At 41.4% G+C, this 25,372-nt stretch overlaps 1 protein-coding gene across 1 annotated transcript in view; it reads right to left on the reverse strand.

The window, feature by feature from the left end:
* The window catches only part of TGFBI (transforming growth factor beta induced), a 48,066-nt gene extending 42,934 nt beyond the window's left edge, over positions 1 to 5,132 (reverse strand). The window contains exon 1 of the mRNA XM_087709515.1: positions 4,905 to 5,132. Within this exon, the coding sequence (XP_087565641.1) occupies positions 4,905 to 5,026 (122 nt within the window). The 5' untranslated portion in view covers positions 5,027 to 5,132. The remainder of the gene's footprint in view (positions 1 to 4,904) is intronic.
* Between the last annotated feature and the right edge of the window lie 20,240 nt (positions 5,133 to 25,372).

Genomic DNA, 25,372 nt, shown 5'->3' on the forward strand with positions numbered 1-25,372 from the left:
TGAAATGCTGATGTCTTGCAGATTATGAGTTTTCTCTTTTAAGGTATTTTCCATCTCATGGATGCAAAGGTGATTATCATCATAACAAATGAATATGAGGATTTTGAATCTATAGACAGGAAATTGGCTGGAAAACGTAAGAGGGAAGTATACACAGTACAAGAACTCTTAATTATTACCAGAGATTAAGTGCAGATATTTATTACATTCTGTGATGGGACCAGGATGTAGAGGTTAGCCAGCAGTAGTCTCAACCATAGTGCCAGCATTTATATTCCTGCAGTACACGTCATTTCTCAAAGTCAACATACTTTCAGGCCACACTGGAATTTCATCTGGACAATATAAGGTCTCTGATTTGAAAGCTTTCCAATCTAACTAACTATCTTAAACTTCTTGATGTCTATGGAGATTCTCAGTCATCCAGGTCATGGTTGTCCCAAAGGTGCTTTTTCAAGAGGCAGCTGGACTTTATTTGTTTTTACTTGAAGATGTTTTTCTTCTCACCCAAGAAGCTTCTTCAGTTCTGAGAAAGTTTCTTGGATAGCAAGCAAAACATTTCCAAGGAGTTTGTTTCAGGAGTTTGTGCCTAATTCCTGTGTTTAGGTTGTTTAACTTCCCATTAAGGAAGAACCAGCACCAAAAGTTCTGCCTGAGTGCTTGATCAGTGAGTTTCACATTTTGCTGATAAAATGTGGGTGTTCAAGCATCAGGAGAGGTGAGGGAGTTCAAAGTTTTTTGAAAACCTTTCCCCCCAGTGGAAATCATATTATTATCTCAATTTAACTACCTTTTTAAGATTTAGATAGCAGTGTTCCAATATTTCAGGGGCTGCCACAGATAGGAGGGGGCCAAGCTATTTTCCAAAGCACCTGAAGGCCGGATAAGGAATAATGGATGGAAACTGAGTGATTCAACCTAGAGATAAGGAGGAATTTTCTGACAGTGAGAACAATCAACCAATGGAACAGCTTGCCTTCAGAGGTTCTGGGAGCTTCATCACTTGAGACTTTCAAGAAGAGATTGGACTGCCATTTGTCAGAAATGGTGTAGGGTCTCCTGCTTGAGTGGGGGGTTGGGCTAGATGATCTATGTTAATCTAAGAATCCCCCCTGTGGAAATCATATTATTATCTCAATTATTATCTACCTTCTAAAAGTATATTAAAATGGAGCACTTCTAGAAGAAATTTGGATTGTGATCTCATCTTGGTTGAAGTTTATTGCTGCTTATTGAAGTGTTCATGTTTTACATTGCACATATTATGCTTTAAAATTTAATCTGACCATGCCTAGTTTAATTGTATTGTATATCTGTAAATTATGAAGAATTCTTTGGCATTGTGGCAGGATATACATGTATGTATATATGTATGTATGTATGTACGTACGTACATACATACATACATACATATATACATCCTTGCATGCCTGTTGGGCAGGAGCAGTATTGGGTAAAGAAAAACAGTTACTTTTGTGTAGAAGCCGTCATCTGCCTAATGACATTCTTTGTATCATGAGCCAAACATTTGTCTCATAAGGCAGCCCTATGGAAATCACTGTCACCTTATCTCCAATGTTTTTCCCATTGCTCAAAGAAAGATAAGGGAGGCAATCAATCACATTTGAACCACAAAAATGTTTGGCTTTTGATTTAAGGATTCCTGTGTCCTGTCCAAAAGGCCAAGGCCAAGGCTTGCTCTTCTGAAACTGCTCCTTCTTGTTTCAGCCTTTTGGAACAGACATGGTACTTTAAAAGGAAGAAGAGGGGAGGAGAACCTTATTTCTTTTTATTATGGGGCAAAAGACACTTTCTATTGAACAAGGACCTCACTCAGCAATACAGATTCTCTTAAAGCTTTCTCAGGGCTTTGTTTTAAACATTAACCCTCTCATAGGACTTGTGGAATTAAAAAAGAATCAGCTATTAATATACTATGTGGATGATGATAAAACATTGAGCCAAGTCACCTCTGAAATTGACATTAAATTTGGTAATCCATCGGGAAAGTATAAACAAAGTCTTTCCATCCTATAGTGTTGGAAGATAAGCTCCAACCACAGAATGCTTCAATCCAGCCATGAGTCACCTCCAGGAAATCCTTTTACACCTTTGTGCAGATGTCCTAACACTTTGTGCCGCTATCCATCCTCCTCCTCCTATTCACTGCGCTAGGGCTTCCTATGACTAGTCAATGGGAGGGCACAAACATTGGTAGCCAGTTAGAAAACTTTATCCAGTGTGTGATTTTTGCAATCTTAAATAAATGGGAAGCAATTGGGGAATGGGGAGAGGGAGGAGAGAGGTATTGCCAAAGCACAGCAAAGCAAAGTACACCATTAACCTGACTGGGGAGGAAGGAATAATGGTGGTAGAGTATTCAAAGAGTATTTGAAGGGTGGGAAAGAAATTGTAGCATTTGGGAAGAAATGGCAAGTAGGCTAGTGTAACACCAATAGGAAATACCCGTCTCTCGGGTCCAGAAGCTACACTACAAATATTGGCAGCCTCGTCTCTGGAGCAGAAACCAAGATAGTAGTTACTTGGCTCCATTTCCCAAGATCTGTCCATGTCCCATGGCATCATTGAACACCAAAAGGACATACAGTAATTCTCCCTCTGGGTCTTACAGATAGGAGCTCTGCAGGCATGATAGATTTACAGTTACCAGCATCTGCAGTCAATGCATCCAGGTCAGAGGTGGGTTGCTGCCGATTCGGCCTGGTTTGGCCAAACTGGTAGTGCCACAGAGCAGCTGAGAGCGAACCGGTACGGTGGCTCCTATGGCCCGCCCGTGCGCGCTCTATACCTGTTTTTATGGCAAAAGGCAAACTGCGCCTGTGTGCACAGCAGCAGTGCCTGCACGAACCCCAACAATCACCTGGTTGTCGCAGGGTAGTAGATTGTGCACACGTGTGCAGCATGAGTCAGGCACACATACAAACATAACACACACACACACACACACGATCAGCGAACTAGTAGTGAAGGTAAGTACAACCCATCACCGATCCAGGTTATATGAAATGCAATCGAATAATTCTCAAGGAGATCAGGTGGTTCTCTGTTTATGGTAGAGAGACGAGAGCTTCCAAAAGAAAGTTAGCAATTGGAAAACAGTCTGCAAATGCAGTGCACACATGTCACAAACACCCTGTCGCTGTTCTTAGTGGGATCAGTTTGTAGAGGGTGGCATGAAGTTGTAGCAGAAAGACTTAAAGGAATAGAAGTGCTTTCCATTACTGCAAATGAATAATCAGGATGTTGCCATCCTGCTACCATTTTTTTTCTGGCAGGATAGTTAGATCTGTTAGACAAGTTCAGTTGGTGAATCTTTTCTCATCCCTACACCTATAATCGATAACAAAAAGAAAAGAGCCTTGGGGAAAATGTTGACATTCAAGCCTGTTTTGACCCTAGAACATCAACCTTGGGGGGTGGGAATCCATGTTAGGGATCTGGCTGTGATTTTGAATGTTTGCATTGGGAAGAAAAGGAAAAGGAATGTAGAAAACACCATCTTTATTCTTACTTACTAGGAGACAAGTGAAGAGATCCTTTCTTCAGGACCAAACCATTTGACATATTTTATACTAAGAATTGTGCTTTCATATAAAACAAAGATAGACGACCTTCTAGGCTTTTTTTGAATTACAAGTTTCATGAGACTTTACCCCAAACCCACAGTCTTCAAAAAATATCTGAAGGACTTCAAGTTGACCAAGATGTCTGTCCCTTAGATAGGCTTTTGTGATTCACAGTACATAGATTTGAACAAAGATCCATTCATCACATCTGGGGAGAACAAAACCAGTGCTGTGTTCTGAGAAAAGTTTTAAAAAGTGACAGGAATAGGAAAAGCCCTGGAATCATTGTGCTAAGCAACCTTGGTGCAAGACAAATCTTACTTACAAGCCTGGCTGATTGTGTTACTTAGAACACAAGAATACCTTAAAAAAAGAGAGGGGGGAGGGAGGGAGGGAGGAAGGGAGAGAGAGAGAGAGAGAGAGAGATCACAGGCTCAGACAGTGAGAGGTACATGGGACAGCATTTACTTTCCTACTGTTAAATTTACTTTCCTACGCTTAAGCACTATGTCTCAAAACCAGCAATCTTTCAAGCCACACTGGCCTTTCATTCTGGGCACATCAGCTCTTTGACCTGATCTCTCCTCCCCCCCCCCTTCAATCCATGTTACCAGTTTGGCTCAATAAAGGATATCATTTGAGTGATTTTGGGGGCATGTCTGTTGGGGAGGGATGGTATTTGGCAAAGAAAATGTCTTTGTTTCCTCAATGGCCTTTGACTTCTCTGTACCAGGACCCAAACAATCAGCCCTATCGACTATTTGCTAGCTTTTCCCTCATTGGCCAGAAGGAAAGAAGGAAAGCAAGAAAGAAGGAAGGAAGGAAGGAAGGAAGGAAGGAAGGAAGGAAGGAAGGAAAGAAAGAAGGAAGGAAGGAAGGAAAGAAAGAAAGAAAGAAAGAAAGAAAGAAAGAAAGAAAGAAAGAAAGAAAGAAAGAAAGAAAGAAAGAAAGAAAGAAAGAAAGAAAGAAAGAAAGAAAGACCGTCCCTGGGGAGAGGTCGAGCATTTTTGAACTACTGAAGGATTTGGCTGCTTGAACTGGAACAAAGCGATGGGGGCTGCCAGGTTTCTTCCTCTTTCCTCTAGAAAATCAATGGCAACTAACTAAACTTAGAAAACCACTCTGTCTCTCACTCGCTCTCACAGAAACGAACTCTGGCTTGACCACCCCGTCCGTCCCATCCATTCCAAGAGAGCTGTCCTGAGACACCCCCCCCTAGACTCCCCCTCCCCAGGAGGCATGAGTTGGGTTGAATGGCTCGCCCCACGGCCAGAGCACTCCCGGTCCCTTCGCTGTCTCCCTACTCGGTAGCCTTACCCTTGATGCCTGCCCCGGATTCGGCTGTGCTGCAAGATCTGTTGGTAGGGGGCTCGGCTGGCCGCCCAGGCATTGGTGAGCCACAGAGACAGCGCCAAGGAGAAAAGCAGCCCGGTGCGCATCGCGAAGGAGTCCCGAAGCTGAGAGATCGGCAACTGATTCTTCACTCCCAGGCGAGCAACGGGGCAGCGCCGGACGGGGAAACAGCAGGCTGTAAGAAAGGAAAGAGCCGCCGTTAAATAAGAGCGTAAGCGAGGAGGCTGGACGTTGGGGTGGGGTGGGGGGGTAGAGACAGGCCCTATTTGGGCGGCACGGGGCTGGACGGGGCGCGGCTGACTTCCCGACCCAACTGAGCAACCTTGCCCGCAAGGCAGAACAAGGAATGAAGAGGGAGACGGAGAAAGCAGGACTTGGGAGTCACCTGAAGCTCTCGGAGGGGCTGAAGCTGAACAGGGACTTCGGGAACTAGGACGAGAAGACTGGAGGGAGGGGGTGGGGGCTCGGAAGAAATCCATACTTAGATATACCATGCGCTTTGTACCACTTATCTGGTAGGAGAGTTGATCTGTCCGGGAAGTGCAGCTGGTGACTCTTTCCCCCTCTCTACATCAGGCATTAAAAGAACGTGAGTCTGCAGACTCAAATGAGATGGTGACTGCAATGGAGGAAAAGTATACTGTTAATCCACAAGGAAACCACTATTCCCATTTTAGGAAAGGGGAACTGAAGACACAATAGTGACTCACTCCATACATTCATGAGATCATAGTTGAATCTGGGTCTTCCTAATACAGTTCTGCTGATTTTACTGTACATCCTAGTCAATGCCTTTATTTATGGCTCTACAGTTCCATGGGGCTGTAAATTGAGATTACACAACTGGTGAAATAAAGAAGGCAGTTGCTGCAACAAAAGGAAGCGTATTCCTTTCAACTTTCAACTGCAACTCAAACAGAATAACCACCAGGGTAAAGTTGGGGTGGCTAGATGATAAGAGAATGAAAAGCTGAATGAAAGGAATATAAGGAGAAAGCAGACAGCAATGAATGAAAACACTGCAGGCATCTTCAAAGTAGAAAGAGTTTCCACTTGTGTAAATTGAGTTCAGCTCCTGATGACACCATTGATAGGCCCATGTTGTCTTATTAACAACAATATGGTAGCAGTTTGCCATGATCTTCTGGCCGATGTCTGTTACATATTATAGGTATTACCAAGTGCATAAAATAACATATCTTTGTTGTAAAGTTTATGTATTGCACCTCAATAGGCCTGAACGGATAGCAACTGCAATAGGTGTGAACTAGTCAAAGTGTAGCAAAGATCAACCTGTTGAGGAACATCTGGGAGAAAGATTAATTTCAGATTATCCAATGTTAGGAAAGGAACTAAAAATGAAGCCCTCTGGACCAACTATTCAAAAAGTTTCTGAATGGGTGGGGGAGGACTATTTGCCTTCCTCTCCTCCTGCAGGAGAAACCCATGAATGGAATTCAGTTCAGAAACTCCAGAGCAAGGCCATGAATATTGTCCCATAGTCCTGTATCTAAATGACTTTAATATGAAGTTAAAAAGAAAAATAGCTGCAATTGAGATTAGGGTAGACCTGGGATAAAAGTACAGTTTAGTCATTACGCTGGATGATGACTCAAAGCCACAACAAGGACTGAGATTCACAGACTGCAAATGTCTAACCCATAAATTGGCTAATTGCTCAGTGAGTTGGGTTTGTTTCTTTTCTTGCCGAGGTGGAGGTGCCGAGGTGGCGCAGTGGTTAAATGCAGCACTGCAGGCTACTTTAGCTGACTGCAGTTCTGCAGTTCGGCTGTTCAAATCTCACCGGCTCAGGGTTGACTCAGCCTTCCATCCTTCCGAGGTGGGTAAAATGAGGACCCGGATTGTTGTTGGGGGCAATATGCTGACTCTGTAAACCGCTTAGAGAGGGCTGAAAGCCCTATGAAGCGGTATATAAGTCTAACTGCTATTGCTATTGCTTGCTTAAAAAAATTAAAATCCACAAAGGATCTTATGGCATTTAAAGACTGACAGTTATTATTTCATGGGTATGTGAGGTAAATGTGTTGGTCTTTAAGGTGCAATAAGATTCTTGTTTTTGATACAAAAGATTTTTTTAAAAAGCATGGGGATTTAAAAAAAAATCTTTTTATTGTTCTGTTAAATTGTTAAAATGATTTACAGAAATCTACCTTATTCATTGTTTTGTGTCTACAAATTTACTGGAAATATTGACTACAAGATATCAACAGAAAAATGCTTTTATACTTATTTTCAAACTAAGCAGCCAAGAAATGACAGCTGCTGTACTATAAATCAGGAAATGAATTTCTCCCAAAGGTATCACAGAACCTAACAGAAGAAGCCTGTAGCTTGACAAAGATGTGAGTTTGTAAAATGTAACCACAGGCTTCTCATGCATAACCCATATTTCCTGATGATGAACTAATTATAGTTCACAGTATTATTGCAAGCTTTATCTATTGAAAACTCACTGCAACCAGTAAATACTATAGCAGGGGACTTGTAAACAGATAAATGTCCTTCTTGTAAAAAGTGAAGTTTTCATTTGCAACTTGAGGAGACACAGGTTCTTTGGTAGATTTTTATGAAATAAGAACCATTACATCAACCTATGTCTGGACAATATAAAATAACTTACAGCCTGGCTGAGTTGTTTGCTTATTTAAAAATAATATTTCCCTAGGTTTTGTAATGGGGATTTATAATTATTCTAGGGTTATCCCATCCTATTCAGCTTAATAAATGCTAGATTAACTAATGGTTAATTTCATCTCAAAATAATCACTTTTTTTAAAGGTATATTCTCAAAAATAAAAAAAATAAATGCAAATTCCTTGTGTGAGACAAATTCCTTGTGTTTCCAATCACACTTGGTCAATAAAAACTAGAGAATCAAGAATAAACAGAAAAAATTAACTGTATTTTTACTACAGCTAATGTTCAGATAGACCCAATGAGAAAGTAAGTATGCCTTTTCTATTGAATGACTGCCTTTTCTATTCAAAAATGTATTCTATAAAGAATACATTCAGATAGGAAACATCATCCTGTAGTTTTATGATCTAGAAAGATGCCCTTTTTATATTAAAAAAGGGAAGCAAGCAATCAAGCAGCTGTTTTTACATTATAATGTTTCATGTGACAGTTTATCCTAAGAAAACAGTTTTTATTCTAGGTTATTGTAGTTTGTGAAAGACACGGACACACATCTGCTACATAATAATGACTGATTGCACATATCTTACAGATGTTTACACCCAAATGTGAAAACTGACTGCTTTCATGTGGCCGGTCTGCCTTGGATGCCTCTTAGCAAATTGTCATAGTAGATGCCCTAGCCAACATTATGCCCAGATAGCAATAGCAATGCAGTTAGACTTATATACCGCTTCATAGGGCTTTCAGCCCTCTCTAAGCAGTTTACAGAGTCAGCATATTGCCCCCACAGTCTGGGTCCTCATTTCACCCACCTCGGAAGGATGGAAGGCTGAGTCAACCTTGAGCCAGTGAGATTAGAACCGCTGAACTGCAGATAACAGTCAGCTGAAGTGGCCTGCAGTACTGCACCCTAACCACTGCGCCACCTCGGCTCATCATCAGCTGTTTACGGAGAGTGACAATATCACTTTGATAGGCTTCTGTGAGAAGCCTATTAAAATCAGATGATATAGAAACTTTTAATATGCTTACATTAGTATTCCTTGCGAAGCTACTAAGGAACATGCAGATCAAATAAACTGCATGACATTATTAAAAACTGATCAGAGTATATAATGGTTAGGAAATTTATTTGGATTTTTGGTTCACAATTCTTTTTTCAGCATTTTAAAAAGTTAATTAACAAAGAGTCTGTAACAAGGAAATTAGGCAAGAGAGTGGGGATTATACTACCATCATTTAAGGGGGGCACATGGACAGGGGGTATTGCCATGCATTCTGTCCCAGTTATGGGGAAAGAGTCCATCTCAACCTTCAACTTCCATGTTTAATATCTCAATTAGGGAAGAATTTGCTGAGTTCTGAATAACTTTCATTCCTGATGTGTCAATGATGTAAGTCTTTTCAACCTTACTATTTGAGTTTGGAGAGCCAAATGGCTCTTTATTTATTTAATTTACATTTGGGAAGCTGAGACTAATAGAGTTCTTTCCTTGTCTCCATTACATCATGATGTTAGATTTTTCTAAGGCTTGTCCAGGCGCAGAGAATGGAAAAATGGCAGGTAGCCATCGCTTTCTCTTCACCCTTGGGCCTTATGGAGAGAACACTTAAGCTGGCCAAGGAACCTAGCCTATATATGTCACACATGCATACTTTTATGAAATACATATGGTTTACTTTAACTAGAGTGATTTTATAGATTACAGTTAAGCAGATAATTGGGAAAAGATGCTGTTTATAGAAAAAAGAAATAAAGAAAGAGCCAGTTCAGCAGGTTTGTAAACATTTCTTGATACAGAATTTTAAGATAAAAGAACATTTGATCCGCTCCTTCGCAGCCCACTTAAATAAGCGATGTTTTAATAAATCATGTTACATTTGGTATAACTTGCACATGAAGTAAGTTTAGCTGTCAAGCAAGTTTATCTTCAAGTCAGCAGTAAGTGATGTTTATAAAAGTTTCTTGCACCATGTTTTCAGTGCCTCCAAGTCGTTATTACGGTGCCTGCAGGCTAAATAGCAAGTGAACTTGTCATTGGTGGTAATTGGTTAACAATCAAGCAAACCAACTCAAGAAATGAGGTTCAAAAGGCTGCAATTTGCACTGAACCACAGTCGTGGGGAAACTCCTTAGCTCTTTCTCCTATGATGACTTTTCTGCTTGAATTAAAACGATAGAAATGGATTCTTGTCTTTTGAATCTGGAAAAGAAAGTGACAAGGGCCTATTTTTTTATTTCTATGAAGAAAATCAGGAGACATTCTTCAGTGGAAATGCGCATATTATACATTCCTGAGATCATGGGTTTCTTTGTCTGAAACAGGTAGGAACCAATTTCAGAAAATGGATGAAACTAACACTGTAATTTGGAAACAGGACAACATCTCGCATTATGCTACACCTGAGGATAAACAAATGCAGTAGCTTAAGTTGCTGCAAACATCCTGATGAAAAACTCTTATCATCAAATACGCCCGTTAACTCTCCTATCTCTAGCATAACTAGCTTGAACAGTCTGCCTCACTTACCTCATTGTAGGATCTGCCATGTCTGAGGGACAAAGTTTAAGAAACTTACTTCCTTGATTTTTTTCTGCTGTAAATTGCTGCCCCTATTATTATAAGAACTATGTGCAGTTGAAATCAAATGCATTTTAAATAGATATAATGCACAATGGGTTATAATTTTGAGGCCCTTTCTTTGAGAAACAGTTCTACATGGCATTGGACCTGGGTACCTGAGAGACCGCCTCCTGCCGATTACCTGCCATAGACCGATTAGATCTCACAGGTTAGGTCTTCTCCGGATCCCATCTGCCAGCCAATGTCGGCTGGCGACTCCCCAGGGGAGAGCCTTCTCTGTCGCAGCTCCAGCCCTCTGGAATGACCTCCCTGTGGAGATCCGGACCCTTACTACCCTCCCGGCCTTCCACAAAGCCGTTAAGTCCTGGCTGCTCCAGCAGGCTGGGGGGCTTTCGAAATATCCAGCCCCACGGAAACTGTGACTGTTGTGTATTTTAAAGTGTTGTTTTGTTTATTTATCCCCTTCCCTTGTTTATTGTAAGCTGCCCGGAGTCCTTCGGGAGTGGGTGGCATACAAGACCAATAAACTCAACTCAACTCAACTTCTAATTTAGAAGAATATTGTTTAAAAAATCCATTACTTGATTGTACAAATCAGCCCAGCCACTGGCTCCATAGCATAACTTTGTCATATCAATGTATTGGCTAAAAATGTAAACAACAGTATCCAAAATCTATTTATATGATAATGATATTATAATGATCGCAGGCTTGTTAAAGCAAGACAAATTTAGGAATCTTTCTATTTACTTTTATTAATCCATACAATTAAGCAAGAAAACCCAACTATATAAGTACAGAGTAGGTGAGACTTGGTTTAACACCAATAACTGTATGAGGCATCTTGGAATCATAGTGGACAATCATTGAAATATGAGTCAACACTGTGGCAGCAACCAAAAAAGTCAATGCAATCCTGGGCTGCATTAATAGAGGGATAGAATCAAGATCACATGAAGTTCTAGTACAAAGCCATAGTAAGGCCACACATGGAGTACTGCATCCAGTTCTGGTCACCACAATATAAAAAAATATTGAGATTCTAGAAAGAGTGCAGAGAAAATAACACAAATGATTAAGGGGTTGGAGGTTAATACATACAAAGAATGTTACAGGAATTCAGTATGTCTAGTCTAATGAAAAGAAAGACTAGGGGCAGGACTAGGGGAGATATGATAGCAGTGTTCCAATATCTGAGGGACTCCTGCAAAGATGTGGGAGTCAAACTATTCCTAAAGCACCAAAAACAAGACATGAATGGATGGAAACTAATGAAGGAGAGAACAACCTAGAACTAAGGAAAAATTTCCAAATGGTGAGAGCAAGCAAACAACAGAATATCTTGCCTTCAGATTTATGGCTGCTCCATCACTGGAGGCCTTCAAGAGCCTGGGCAATCATTTCTCAGCTGTTTGCTGGTATAGAATGTCCTGCTTGAGCAGGAGATTGGATTAGAACACCTCCATGGTCCCTTCCAACTCTACATTCTATGTTCTGGGTACTTGAGAGACCGCCTCCTGCCAATTACCTCCTCGCGACCTATCAGATCTCACAGATTGGGCCTCCTCCGAGTTCCATCTGCCAGTCAGTGTCGACTGGCAACTACGCGGAGGAGAGCCTTTTCAGTAGTAGCTCTGACCCTTTGGAACGATCTCCCCGTGGAGATTCGTAACCTCACCACCCTCCAGACCTTCCGCACAGCCCTCAAGATCTGGCTATCCCGCCAGGCCTGGGGTTAAAGATTATAATCCGTCCCCGCCCGAATGATCAATGTTGCTCTATTTTTTAAAATTATGTCTTGTTCTATATGTCATTGTTTGTACCCCCTCCTACATAAGTTGTAAGCCGCCCTGAGTCCCCTCAGGGAAAAGGGCGGCCTATAAATAAACTTATACCTATACCTACCTATACCTATTCTACTTGAATAATTTGAATGAATATGTCAATCAAAAACACTAATTTTGCCGGTAACTTTCTTTTATTAAGTATTATGCTGGTCCATAACCATAAGACAGAATTTGTTCTGATTAAGTACTATTAATTTAGGATAACCCCTCCCCCATAATAAAAAATAAGTATTTACCATACTTAGCCTATTCTATTAGATAATGATCCTCTTTATTACAACCTGGTGATACATTTCTCATAACTGTGTTATCATATCTAGCAATGAGAAGCTGTATATTTTAATGAAATATATTTGACTGAACGTTTTAGATAACTGAAGTCTTACAAACAATAGTATAGCAGACTATTATATTGATTTCCAACAAAAATATCTATTTTTAACATAATCATTAGCGTTATGCAGAGTCTATGGTTAACATGATTTCATCTGCATAAAATTCCAGGAAGATTTCTCTACATTCTGTGGTGTGATCAAGACGGACAGTTTTGATATTTATTAATTTTATCCAAGTTTTCAAGTTTGATGTCCTGGGCATGTTTCACAAATCTGTCTTTGAATCATAAGTAAAACAGACATTGTTTTTATCCTATGAGTTATTATTCCTCTAGAATGTCCTAATTAAAGCTCTTTGTCTCTGTTAAACTGTAAAATAAACAAAAGTCTGTTTTTCTTGTCTTACGGTGTACCAAGAGACTATGGAGTTCAAAGTCATATGGTTTTAATCCTCCAGTTTGTATGGGCAGTTTAAGTCATTCTTGGCTGCTTCCTCTTTTGCAGTACTTTCCTAGACAGAAAAAGAAGAAGAAGGTAGAGCCACTTCAGCCAACATGCTTTGATCTTTTTAGTACTTTTGTCTCTGTTGAAAGAACCTCACAAACAGCTTAGTGTAACTGTAAGTGACTGCCCAATAACATGTAATGGCTTGTGATACAAACACGTAGTCACCTCTCAGGAGGCATTGAATCTTCATCTAAACACATGCTAAAACTATTAGATGCCTAAAGTACACTGAAAAGATCCACTTGAATTGGCCTAAATAGACCAATGAGCATCTGTCCAATTTAAAGATGCTAGCAGCCTTAGGTCAGATGGTCCTAAGCATCTGTAGTTTATTGCATCACACATGAGTATCAAAGTAAAAATAAAATGCTTTCAACCAGTTCTTGATAAACACAGGTGTTGAAGAAGAAATAATATATGGATTTCATTCTAACACTTCTAGAGTAAAAAGTATTTCTGGTACACTTGTAGTTTATGGAAATGTAGTTTATGGGATGTAGTTTATGGATGTAGATTATGGATGTAGATTATGGATGTAGATTATATGAATGTAGTTTATGTAAATACAGTTTATGGATCTGGTGGCAGGAAAAGGTGCCAGACACAGAGTCATCTCCAGAGCAGGCAGGTCATCAGTTCCCACCCTGCTGATGAAAGCCCAGACACACTGGGCAGGCCATGTTGCAAGGATGCCAGACCATCACATCCCCAAGCAGCTCCTCTATGGTGAAAGGAGGAAAGTGATCATCTGGGGCATAAAGGAAGAGATACGAAGACACGTTGAAAGCCTCTTTCAAATCCCTGGATATTGACACCAACCCCTGGGAAACCCTGGCACAAGATCGATCGACATGGGACACGATGATCCACCATGGCTGTCAGACATCTGAGGACAGAAGAACAACCACAGCACAAGAGAAACAAGCACTCTGCAAAGCCAGAGCTGAAAATGCTGCAACAATGGTGCCCACACGTCTGCCCGACATGTGGCAGAACATTTCGTGCCCATATAGGCCTTACCATCCACCTGCGGACACATTGTGGACAGCCCACAACCTGTTAGATGTCAAGGTCCTCTTAGAACATGATGGACAAACATCATCATATGGAAATGAACTGGCATTTTTCTCTCTCTGCATGGTTACTTAGCCAAATTTTTGTTTTAAAAAAATGGACATCTTCAGTTCTGATCTTTAGTGATAAAATGAATTATCTGGCGTCCAAAGATTATTCTGAAATATGATCCCCCCAAAAAGTCAGCCAGGTGTCCCTTAGCATGATTTATGTCTTGATGTGTTTAAATTAAAAGGTGCTAGTCAAGGGTACTCAGAATGCTGTCTGACCAATAAAATGTCTTGTGTGCAATGAACTGGCTGCTGTTTACATAAATTGCATCAGGCAGAGTTAAGCTTAACGCATATGAAATGAAAGTGCAATCGCTCCTTGGTCACGTTCAGTTCTCATGTAATGGTATGACAAGTGTCTGTATTTCTTTACGTATAAAAGCTGAGCTATGCTGGTGACAATTTTTAAAAAAAATCAGTTCCCAAACCTGGAAAAGAAACATAGATCCCAGATTCCAGAACATCTTTTTGCATTATTATACTCATGGAAAAATTAATTATATACTTCTGGAGATGGCCATGGCATTTCAGAAATTTGTGTTGTAAATCATTGTCGTAAAAAGACAGGAAGGAATCTCTGGTAAAAACCATTTGGATAATTTATTTTGGACATTAGGAAACTGTTTCCTTTCCCCATTATAAATTTTGCATTTTCCTATTCTCATTCTGAGTGGCACATTTTTTAAATTAAAATAAGTAGGACATATAGCTCCTCACTCATAAATCTGTGTCAGACCAACCCTTATTTTGTTTTCCCCTGATTTCCTCATCAATTTCTGTTAAAACTTTTTCCTTTTCTTGCATTGGGCAAAATCACTGCTGCTAGGCTCTGATTTCTCAATTTCTGAGTCAATGTGTATCTCCCTCCCTTCCTCCCTCTCTCTCCCCCACCCTCTCTGAGAGATGTACATCATTTTCCACTACACTTTTCAGTTTAAATAGGCAATCTTTGCTAAGGTACGTATAGTCAGCTGCCACTTTCAAGGTGCTAGTTATTACTTATAAAGCCTTTCATGGTATTGGACCTGGGTACTTGAGAGACCACCTGCTGCCAATTACCTCCCAAAGACCCATTAGATCACACAGGGTCGGCCTCCTCCGGGTTCCATCCACCAGCCAATGCCATCTGGCTACGACCCGGGGGAGGGCCTTCTCTATTGCAGCTCCGGCCCTTTGGAACGAACTCCCCGCGGAGATTTGGACCCTCACCTCTCTCCTGGCTTTCTGAAAAGTCGTTAAGACCTGGCTGTGCCGGCAGGCCTGGGGTTGATGAGCTCCCTTCCCCTCTCGACAGGTGTGGTTGTTGGTTATTTTAAATGTCTATTTTGTATTGCATGTTCCCCTTCCTGTTGGAGTTGTTCGCCGCCCTGAGTCTCTTTTAGGGAATAGGGCGGCATATAAATAAAATGAAACTTCAAACTTCAAACTTCACTGAATTCAAATGTTATTCCCTTTGAATAAAGACAAAAATGCTATAAAACAAGGTTTGACTGGGCGGATGCCTTGCATCAAACAAGATATTTAGGAAACTCAAGGGACAGTGGTTTTCTCTTGAAACACCCTTTTTTCCTTACTGCTGCTGCTCCCTTTGACAACAATGGAGCTGTGCAAAGAAAGAAGAAAAGAAACAGAGGAGTTTCTGTTCTGTTCTAGATTTCTTTCACTGGAACCACACACGTGTGTGTGTGTGTGTGTGTGTGTGCGTTTGTGTGTGTGTATACACACATACATACATACACTTTTTCTATACAGACTAATAAATGTACATGTCCAACCAAAATAAATGGTGTTTGCAACAGTGACATGCAACTTTAAAAAATCAATAGATTTTCTTTGGAAGTTTAGGCATCCCGTTTTTCTTTCATAAATTATTAATCTTCATGCTAACATCAGTACAAGAAGGCTCATTTGGAAGAGGTTTGGTCAAAAAATGTTCTACGTGTTTTCTCAAGGGTTAAGCAGCAGTTCCTTTTATGAGCCATTCTATTCTTTCTGACAAAATCATCTGAGAGATACTTTTCCCCCTATCTGTTTACTTTCCTTCCAATTTCTTGATTAACTGCTGCACCATTGTTGTTGTTTTTCATGCTTATGCATCCCTAGTAGAACTGATATTGCCTTTCCATACCACTGGCACCAGCATCTGGTGAAAAGTCTTGAAATTGGGGAGTAATGAAGCCTCATCACAGGGACCAAGGACTTGATAAGACTTTTCTCAGAAACAATTTCCAGATGTTTACAGCCAGGGGTCTGTCACACAGAGACATGACCTCATGACAAGTGACTCCTTCTCTGCTAATGACAGCTACGGATTCTCAGGAGGGCAGTAGGACATCTCTCTGCTTTTCCACTGCAGGCTACAAAGTGCTTTAGCAGAAGGTTTTATTTTTCCTGTGACAAGCAAATCAATCTAACACTTAGCAAACTAACTCCTGCTGGAGGAGAGAGAGAGAGAGAGAGAGGGAGGGAGGGAGGGAGGGAGGGAGGGAGGGAGGGAGAGGGAGAGAGAGATAGAGAGAGTGCTGGCGTGAAAATTTGAACTGTGTTTCCCGCCTTGCGGCAGCTGCAAATTAAACCACAGTCCTCATTGAGGACTCTCCATGCAATATGGAGATTGACACAGGGTCATCCTTAACCATAATGTCTTGGGCAGCACTCAAACAGGCTATCCCTAGCCTTAAAAAGCATCAGCTGCGGGTTCCAGACATCCGCCTTCGTGACTACCAGGGGAACTGACTCCCCAATGTGGGCCAGGGGACTTTCTGGGTGAGGTTCAAGACCTTCTGCAGCCAGCTACCAGTGACGGTAGTCAAGGGAGGCCTACCAAACCTCCTGGGGCTTGACTGGTTCGAAGCCCTGGGCCTAGAAGTGACCGGAATCAATGCCATACGAGACGAAAGCACTGAGGAATTCCTTAAGGAGTTCGAGGACGTCTTTGGCACTGATCTAGGTAAGTATGAGGCGACTCCAATATCTTTTAACTTGGACCCCAATGTAGCCCCCATCAGGCTAAAACCCAGGAGAGTACCTTTCACTCTCCATCCTAAAATTGATTTGGAACTAGACAAATTAATTGACCAGGGAATCCTAGAGCCGGTAGATCATGCATGCTGGGAGATCCCTATAGCGACACCTGTCAAGCCTAATAGGTCTTTCTGCATCTGCGCAGATTACAAGTGCATGATAAACAAAGCTTTGCAGCAAAGCGCTTATCCTGTACCCATTGTACAGCATTTACTGCACTCATTAGTCCCCGGAAAAGTTTTTGGAAAATTAGATATGGTGCAGGCATACCAGCAGTTGCCTGTAAATGGTGCCACGGCAGAGGCCCAAACCATTGTGACACACAGGGGTGCATTCAAATGCGCCCGTCTTCAATTTGGAATTAGTATCGATTTTTCCAAAGCATCATGGAATGGCTTTTGCAGAAGATTCCATGAGTCGTCCCCTATTTTGACGACATATTGGTATCAGCTGCAAATAAGGTGCAATTATTTAAAAGATTGGGAACTGTTCTGGCCAGAATCAGAGACAAAGGCCTCCCCCTCAAAAAAGAAAAATGCCAAATTAATGTGCCAAGGTTGAGTTCCTAGGGTACCTCATCAATGGCTCTGGGACAAAAAAATTAAGGCAATCCAGGACACCCCTACACCTCGCAATCAGACCGAACTGCAGGTGTTCCTTGGGCTCTTTAACTTCTGCAGTGCTGTTCTCAAGCAGAAAGCCACGGTTGCTGAGATTTTGCATTGGCTTCTCAGCAAACACGCCAAGTGGTCCTGGGGCAGAGCTGAAGCAGCCACATTTGCTGTGGTGAAAAAACTGCTGTCAGTAGACACGTTTTTGGTCCAATATAGCCAGACCCTGCCATTTGTCCTAACGTGTGATGCTTCCCCGTTTGGCGTAGGAGCCGTCCTCAGCCACCACATGCCCAGTGGATCCGAGGCACTCAGCGCCTACTACTCACAAACATTGTCTGCTGCCAAGCAGAACTACAGCCAACTGAACCATGAGGGTCTGGCTGCAGTCACCGGCATGAAACGCTTCCATGAGTACATCTACTGCTGTGGCTTTGAACTTATCATGGACCACAAACCATTGCTGGGATTTCTGGCTGGGGACCAGCCTACCCCTGTTTCTTTGTTGCCATGAATGACCAGATGGATAATCTTCCTCGCAGCCTACAGTTATTGCCTCGTCCATCGACCGGGCTCTACCTTGGGGCATGCCGATGCCTTGAGTCGATGCCCACTGCCTGAACTGCTTGCAGACCCTACCCCTGAGATGCCAGTCCTCCTCATTGACTGTCTTGAGGCTGGTCCTGTCTTGTCTTGTGACATCACCCACCACTCAGTAAAAGACTCTACATTCCAACAGGTTTTGAACTGGGTGTGGAGGGGGTGGCCCAAGGGGTCTGTGGGGTCTGAATTTAAAATGTTTTACTGCAAACGTGATGAACTGTTAGTAATAAATGGTTGTTTACTGTGGGGGGACCTGGTCGTGATTCCACCCAAACTGCGCATTGCAGTATTAGAAGCCTTGCATGTAGGGCATCCTGGAATTGTCAGGATGGAATCTTTGGCTAGGAGTTACATGTGGTGGCCTAACATGGACAGGGAGATCGGAGAATGGGTGGCTACCTGCACACTGTACCAGGAGTCCAGACCAGCTCCCCCAGAGGCGCCCGCTAAGGAGTGGGAGCAACCTCAAGCACCATGGTCTAGAGTGCACATAGATTTTGCTGGCCCTGTTCATGGCCAGACCTTTATGGTAGTTGTGGATGCCTACTCGAAATGGCTAGAAGTAGTCCTCGTGACCTCTACCACAGCAGAAGCGGTCATCAAGGCACTATGAAGACTTTTCTCCACTCATGGCCTGCTCGATGTTTTGGTCTCTGACAATGGGCCCCAATTTACGGCCATGCAATTCGAGACCTATTTAGCAGCACAGGGAATCAGACATGCCCTGGTCGCTCCATTCCATCTGGCTTCCAATGGTCAAGCGGAGAGAATGGTGAGATCTGCAAAAGAAGCCCTAGGCAGAAAGGGCCCGGGAGATTGGCAAACACGGGTTGATCAATTCCTCCTCATAGAGCACATCATGCCAAGTGCTACCACTGGTAGAAGCCCTTCCGACCTTCTAATGGGTCGCCGGCTAAGGTCCCATTTAGACCGGCTACACACAAACTACTCTGCCACGTCACCCCCAGATTCGACCAGCAAAATAAGAAACTTTAGCATAGGGGATCAGGTTTACACCCACAACTATGCTTGGGGGACTCTTTGGATTCCTGCCACAGTAATAGGCATCACCAGGCCTCACCCTTACCTATTAGAGCTTGAGGATGGTCGAAATTGAAGACGGCACATTGACCAACTCCGTGGCTGCATCTCCAACTCCAGTCTTAGGCAACCAAAGGTAACTCCTGCACGAGTTAGCCAAAGCCCTACACAAAATGAGCACGAATTCACTCCTTCTACATATAACTCAATCCCGAAGGTACCGGGACACTTATCTGTAAGTGTTGCAGGTCCGCAGCAAGTTCTGAGCGAACTGGCTGCAGAAACTCCACCTGCGGTCTGTGAGAAGTTCCAGGAGCTTCCACCAAGCGAAGCCATGGAGATGACCTGACTGAAGAACACCCACCAACTGAACTGTGCAGGTCTGGGCGAGCCATCAGAAAGCTCACATACCTGCATGACTACGTCACAAGCCGGTTGAGCCTATCTAAGAGGGGAAGGGTGTTAGGTACCAGAAACATTGGTAATGGTTTACACCAAGGTCCTCTGTTCAGGCAGGAACAGAGATTCAATCTGATTGGTCAAAGGGTCTGACACTCCCTGTTGTGGCCCAGCAGGATCCATTTGAGCTGCTGATGGACTCGGATAGCGAGGAGCTATGAGTCTGCTATGGAAGATGTGGAGGATCCTGGGCAGGGTTCAGACTCAGAGCAGGGACCAGAGAGGCTGGTTGGCCACCAGGAGGCGTCTGAGGCATGGAGCAGTGGGGAGGACTCAAGGCAGTTTGTTCCTGACACCAGGCAAAGGAGGGCGGAGGAACAGAAGCAGCAGCTGTGGAGGCAGACTCATAAGAGATAATCAAGCCCAGGTGGTTGTGGCTTGGCCCCTCCCAAGAGAGTATATAAGTGAGAAATTGGAGGGGTCCTTTTGCAGAACACAACCATTCGTAACAGTCTTGAGGAACTCTTGTCTGGTCTGTTTTGTATTTCCGTTCTTTTTGGTTTGGGTTGCTGGCAACCCTTCCTGCATGAGAGTGTTGTCTGGACTTTCAGCCAATGGAGTTGTAATTCCTGTGATTAAAGAGTGGCAAATAGCCAAGCCTGTGTCTGCGTTACTCACAGGCCAGAGGGGGGGTCAGAACAGCTCCCTATAAAAGGGCTGCTGTCAGACTGAACCTTTGCTGGATTATACATAGTTGACTTGTACTAATAAAGAGCTGTTTGTTACTCTGAAGCCTGAGTGTGCTTTCATTCACCCGATCTAACACTCAACATCTTTTTTACATCATGGCAACCAAAACTGGATGCAATATTCCAAGTGTGATATTACCAACGCACTATAAAATCACTTCATGTGATCTTGATTCTATCCTTCTATGTTTGCCACCTTGAGTTATTTGTAAAAATAATAAAGATGGAAAATAGGTAGACAGACAGTCAGATAAATAAATAAATAAATAAATAAATAAATAAATAAATAAATAAATAAATAAATAAATAAATAATTTCATTGTGAAGAATTTGCAGAACCAGATAACAAAGTACAAAAAATATAAGTCAGCAACAGGACAGGACAGGGTTAGTCATGTACTTTTATCTGATTTTAAGAAAGTTTTGCACTATTTTCAACCTTACCTCTAAGAAAGTGTCAGTTTGTTTCTAGTTGAGCGCCAACACTTTATTTGAAACCAAGCGGATAGGCAAATGCTATTGATCCAAACTAGTATATATCTAATTACTTAAAATACAATTCTCATCATTATTTCAATGTTTTGAATTTTCCCATACATTCCTGCCTCTGGCAACCGACATAAATCAACAAAAAGAAATGGAGAATATAGACAATATACATAGCACATTCTCAGTCGAATGTGGAGGAGAACGCTCAACTGAACATTTCATTCCCAGGTCGCTCCAAATCTTTAAAAGCTCCTACTGGCTAAGAAAGAAAATACATTACACTCTTTGATTCGAGGTCTCCTCATTTAAAAACTATACTCTTTTCTTCTTTGAGAAATCTCAAAACTCTAAAACCTGGCAACTTTGCTTCTTAGTCAAGTTCCAGGGAAGTATCAAAGGAAGGCCTGTTTAGTTGGTTCAGTTAACTTCCATCTGTATTTGACTCAATAAAATAGTGCCCAATAAATTATTTTCTCTTGGCAGTAGTTTCAGTTTGAAAGGCCAAGGTCTTTTCTCCTATGATTTTTGACATTTTTCATTAAATTTATGGTGCTTAATCATTTGTAACCAACATTTATTTGAGTTTTTCATTTTACTCTTTTGAGTTTCAAAACCACTTGCGTCTTTGGATCCTTGGACATTAAGACATTGTGTCAGCTTTTTAAAACACAGTTTTGAGAAGTCTGCTCAGACTCAGATTCTTCACATTCTGCTCTATAAAGTTTCTGAGTGCAGCTTCTCTGCCTAGTATTTTCTTTTTCATAAATATATATTTTTGCAATCCTTTCTGAAATACAGAAGGGGAAGTTGTAACGAAAATAATAATAATTGTCATCATACAGTCCCTCTACCGCCTTCTCATAATATAACTTTTTCTTATTTTGAATCTGTAAACAATTGTGCATCAAAATTATGGATCGAAATGGTATTGAATAAGTGTATCAGCTTTGGTTCACTTTGAGAATAATTGAAATATACAATTTAATCAGAGTTTTATAAGCTTTTGCATCAGTGGTGGGATTCAAATTTTTTTACTACTGGTTCTGTGGGCGTGGCTTGGTGGATGTGGCATGGCTTGGTAGGTGTGGCTTGGTGGGTGTGACAGGGGAAGGATACTGTAAAATATTCATTCCCTCCCCACTCCAGGGGAAGGTTACTGCAAAATCCCCATTTCCTCTAGATTAGCTGGGACTCGGGAGGCAGAGAATAGATGGGGGCAGGGCCAGTCAGAGGTGGTATTTACCAGTTCTCCAAACTGCTCAAAATTTCTGCTACTAGTTCTCCAGAACTGGTCAGAACCTGGTGAATACCACCTCTGTTTTGCATGCAACTGTATAAGGATGCTATTTTTTTTTTTACAGATTTCTAGATAAAGGTACATAGCAAGCTTATTGCCTTTTCTCCTAACCTCTTTGATCAGTTGCTATTCTACCCACCTCACATGTAGAAAGTGTCCAAATAATATATTATAGGTGATATCAATTTATAAACCATCCAGATCACCTTGGGTATTGATGCACAGTGACTTCTGCTAGTCTGGATGAAATCTCAGTTTGTGATTCCACAATAGATTCCATCTGTTGCTACAGTACAATAAACATTTTAATAAGTTGGCAACAGACAGTCATGAAATGGTCCATCAAATAGGAAGTAACAACATTTAACAGCCTCCCAAGCTGCTATTGTGGTGGCTGTGAGATGGTGGCTTCCTGAAAATGCTTAAAAAAACAAAGCATTAAGGAGAAAAATCCAAAATAATTTTCAGTGACGTTAATTGGTGTCACTATGTACAAAACTGGAAGTAATTTAATCATCCCGTCGTCTTCTCCAGACTAACACTCTCCATGTTACTGGGAGGATTAAAAATTAAATATGATGGGTGCTCCCATTTGAACGGATCTAGAACTAGTTTGTATACCAGAAATAGGAAGACACAGCTGTAGGAACCGTCTCATCCATGACATGGCTGACTAAGGGTAAAATTATCTTCTTCTACCCATACTGCTGAATGAATTATGATAATTGCCTAACATATCCATGCATCCATGCCAAATAGGAGCACCTTCTGGGTACAGTTAACCAGTTAAGACAACTACTGTAAAATATTCCAAAAAGTTAAAACAGTATAATACTGATTGATAACACTTTTCATACATTCACATTTTCTGTTATTACAGCATTCCCTTCTTGTAACTTTAGTTTCATTTTGTTTTCTTGTTCTTTTTGGAGCTTTTATGCCCCTTTATTTGCAAATTCAAATTTCTTTTGCCTAATTCATCTTTATTTCCACTTCTCTTGAAGTTAACACAGAAAATTGCTTCTGTAAATGCTTAATTTGATGAGTTATAGTTAGGGTGACAAATTCTGCACACTTCCATTTCATACATTATTTTCTATGAATGTAACATTGTAATTTTCTTCCTCTTTTGCAAAAAGCAAAATGCACTGGGAAAGCAGAAGTGGCTGGGCTTAGTTTGCTAAATGCTCAAGATGACTGAAGGATCTGTTTTCAAATTTTTTTACAGAAAAGAAAAATTATTAGAAACAATCATATACAAATTTTCTTTCCTGTTTGATCATTTTCTATTTTTTTTTAATCTAATAGGATAATTACAGTTATTATTTTTGGTAACCTTCATAGACTTTTGCTGATATCAAGAGTGAAATAATGAGGTTTTATGGATTTGTTTAATGATAAGAGGTGGCATATGTGAAGAAGAGATCATTTGCTCTATTTTCAGGGACAGTGATATTCTTGTGAGGAAGATGGGAAGTCATTTCTTTATATTTTTTGTTCCTGTACTAACTTCTTATTTTCTTTCTTTTCTATTTCTGTTTTTCCTTTTTTCTGCATTTTTTTTCCTATTTATTATTTTAGAGTATTTTTTAAGTTTGCATTAATTCTTACTGATATAATTATGATACTTTATCAAAATTGCTATTAACCCAGTATGCCAAGTAACCCTACATTCATTATCTCCCTGTCAGTGGATCCCTTCTTTTGTCCCTATTCCTCTGCTGCAGCTGGTTTTGAATGTGGAGTAGGGTAGTGGTCCCCAACATTTTTGGCATCAGGGACCAATTTTGTGGAGGACAATTTTTCCATGGACTGAAGGAGGGATGGTTTTCGTTTCACTCATTTGCCTGCCACTCAGATCCAGCTGTGTAGCTGGTTCCTAACAGACCAAGGACTGGTACCAGTCTGTGGCCCTGGGATTGGGGACTGAAAACATGGCTACCTTACTACAGTCAACAATTGTTAGTAAACTATCCAAAGTACAAATAGACTGTATGATTATACAACACACAGTTGTAAATTACCCAGAATCACTTAAGTGAGATGGGTCATGTAGAAATTTAATAAATAAATAAAATAAAAATATATAACATCTTCCTTTCTTGTTATAGTTTTTAATGATGACTGTTTTTATATATTTATTGGTTTTTCTTTTTAGTTCACTGTTGTACACTGCCCTGAGTCATTTTTTATGAGATGGATGTCCATGTAAATATGATGCATTAATGCATTCATCCAGTACAGTTTTTCAAGTTGGTCACTTTTTTCCTGCAATTTCTAGCAGGATGCAATTTCTAGCAAATGCCTTGCAGTTTCTCCTGACTTTTCTCCATTCAATTGAGAGCCATGTTCTCATGTTCGTGACTGACAGGCTGAACTGTAGTCAGTCTATAAGAGAAGCTTGTCCTCTTAGTGAGGCCAATTAGAGCAACTAGGATGCAACATCTTTGGACAATGCAGCAATTTTACTGCTCTCACTCAAGTTATAAATGCACAAGGAATTCTGAGGAGCAGAGCCCCAAGCATATTTCAAGCAGAGATATGGTGCAGGGTTCCTTCTTTAACAGTTATCCCATCTTCACTCTAAGAACATTGACCTCGTAGCCACTTCCATCGCTAAGCCTTGGCCCATCTCTGATCCTGCTGATCCTGCTACCATTTCACCCTTTGCCCCTGAGGATTGCAATGAAGAGACTGCCATAGAGAGGAAATATGGGATGGAAGAATCAGAGGCATCTCTGAAGATGCTGTAGTTGCTTCATTGGTTCAGTGGTGAAAATGCAGAAAAGAATAGGACAGTTTATAGAAGCACTTGTGCCTCAGGTACTCGTCTGTTATTTTGGGCGCAGGGTCTGCAGACCCTTCTTCTATCGGATGCAAGGACTGCAGACCAGAGGTGGGTTGCTCGGCCGAACCGGTAGTGGTGATTTGGCTTGGGTCGCAGAACCGGTAGCGACACAGGTTGGCCACACACCGAACCGGTTCCCGGGTATCTTCTGCCATTGCCGGCATGTTTCTGCGTATGGGCAGAACAATTTAAAGTCAACTGTGCATGTGTGAGCAATGCACATACGAAGTAAGCAAAGCGCACACAAAGCAAACAGGGACCAATCGGTACAGGAACCCACCCCTGCTGCAGACCTATGGATGAAAAATTCCA

The sequence above is a fragment of the Thamnophis sirtalis genome, unplaced genomic scaffold (assembly GCF_051295495.1).
Source record: "Thamnophis sirtalis isolate CommonGarterSnake01/CBP01778 unplaced genomic scaffold, rThaSir2_p1.2 scaffold_3, whole genome shotgun sequence".
In the NCBI taxonomy this organism is placed as follows: Eukaryota; Metazoa; Chordata; class Lepidosauria; order Squamata; family Natricidae; genus Thamnophis; species Thamnophis sirtalis.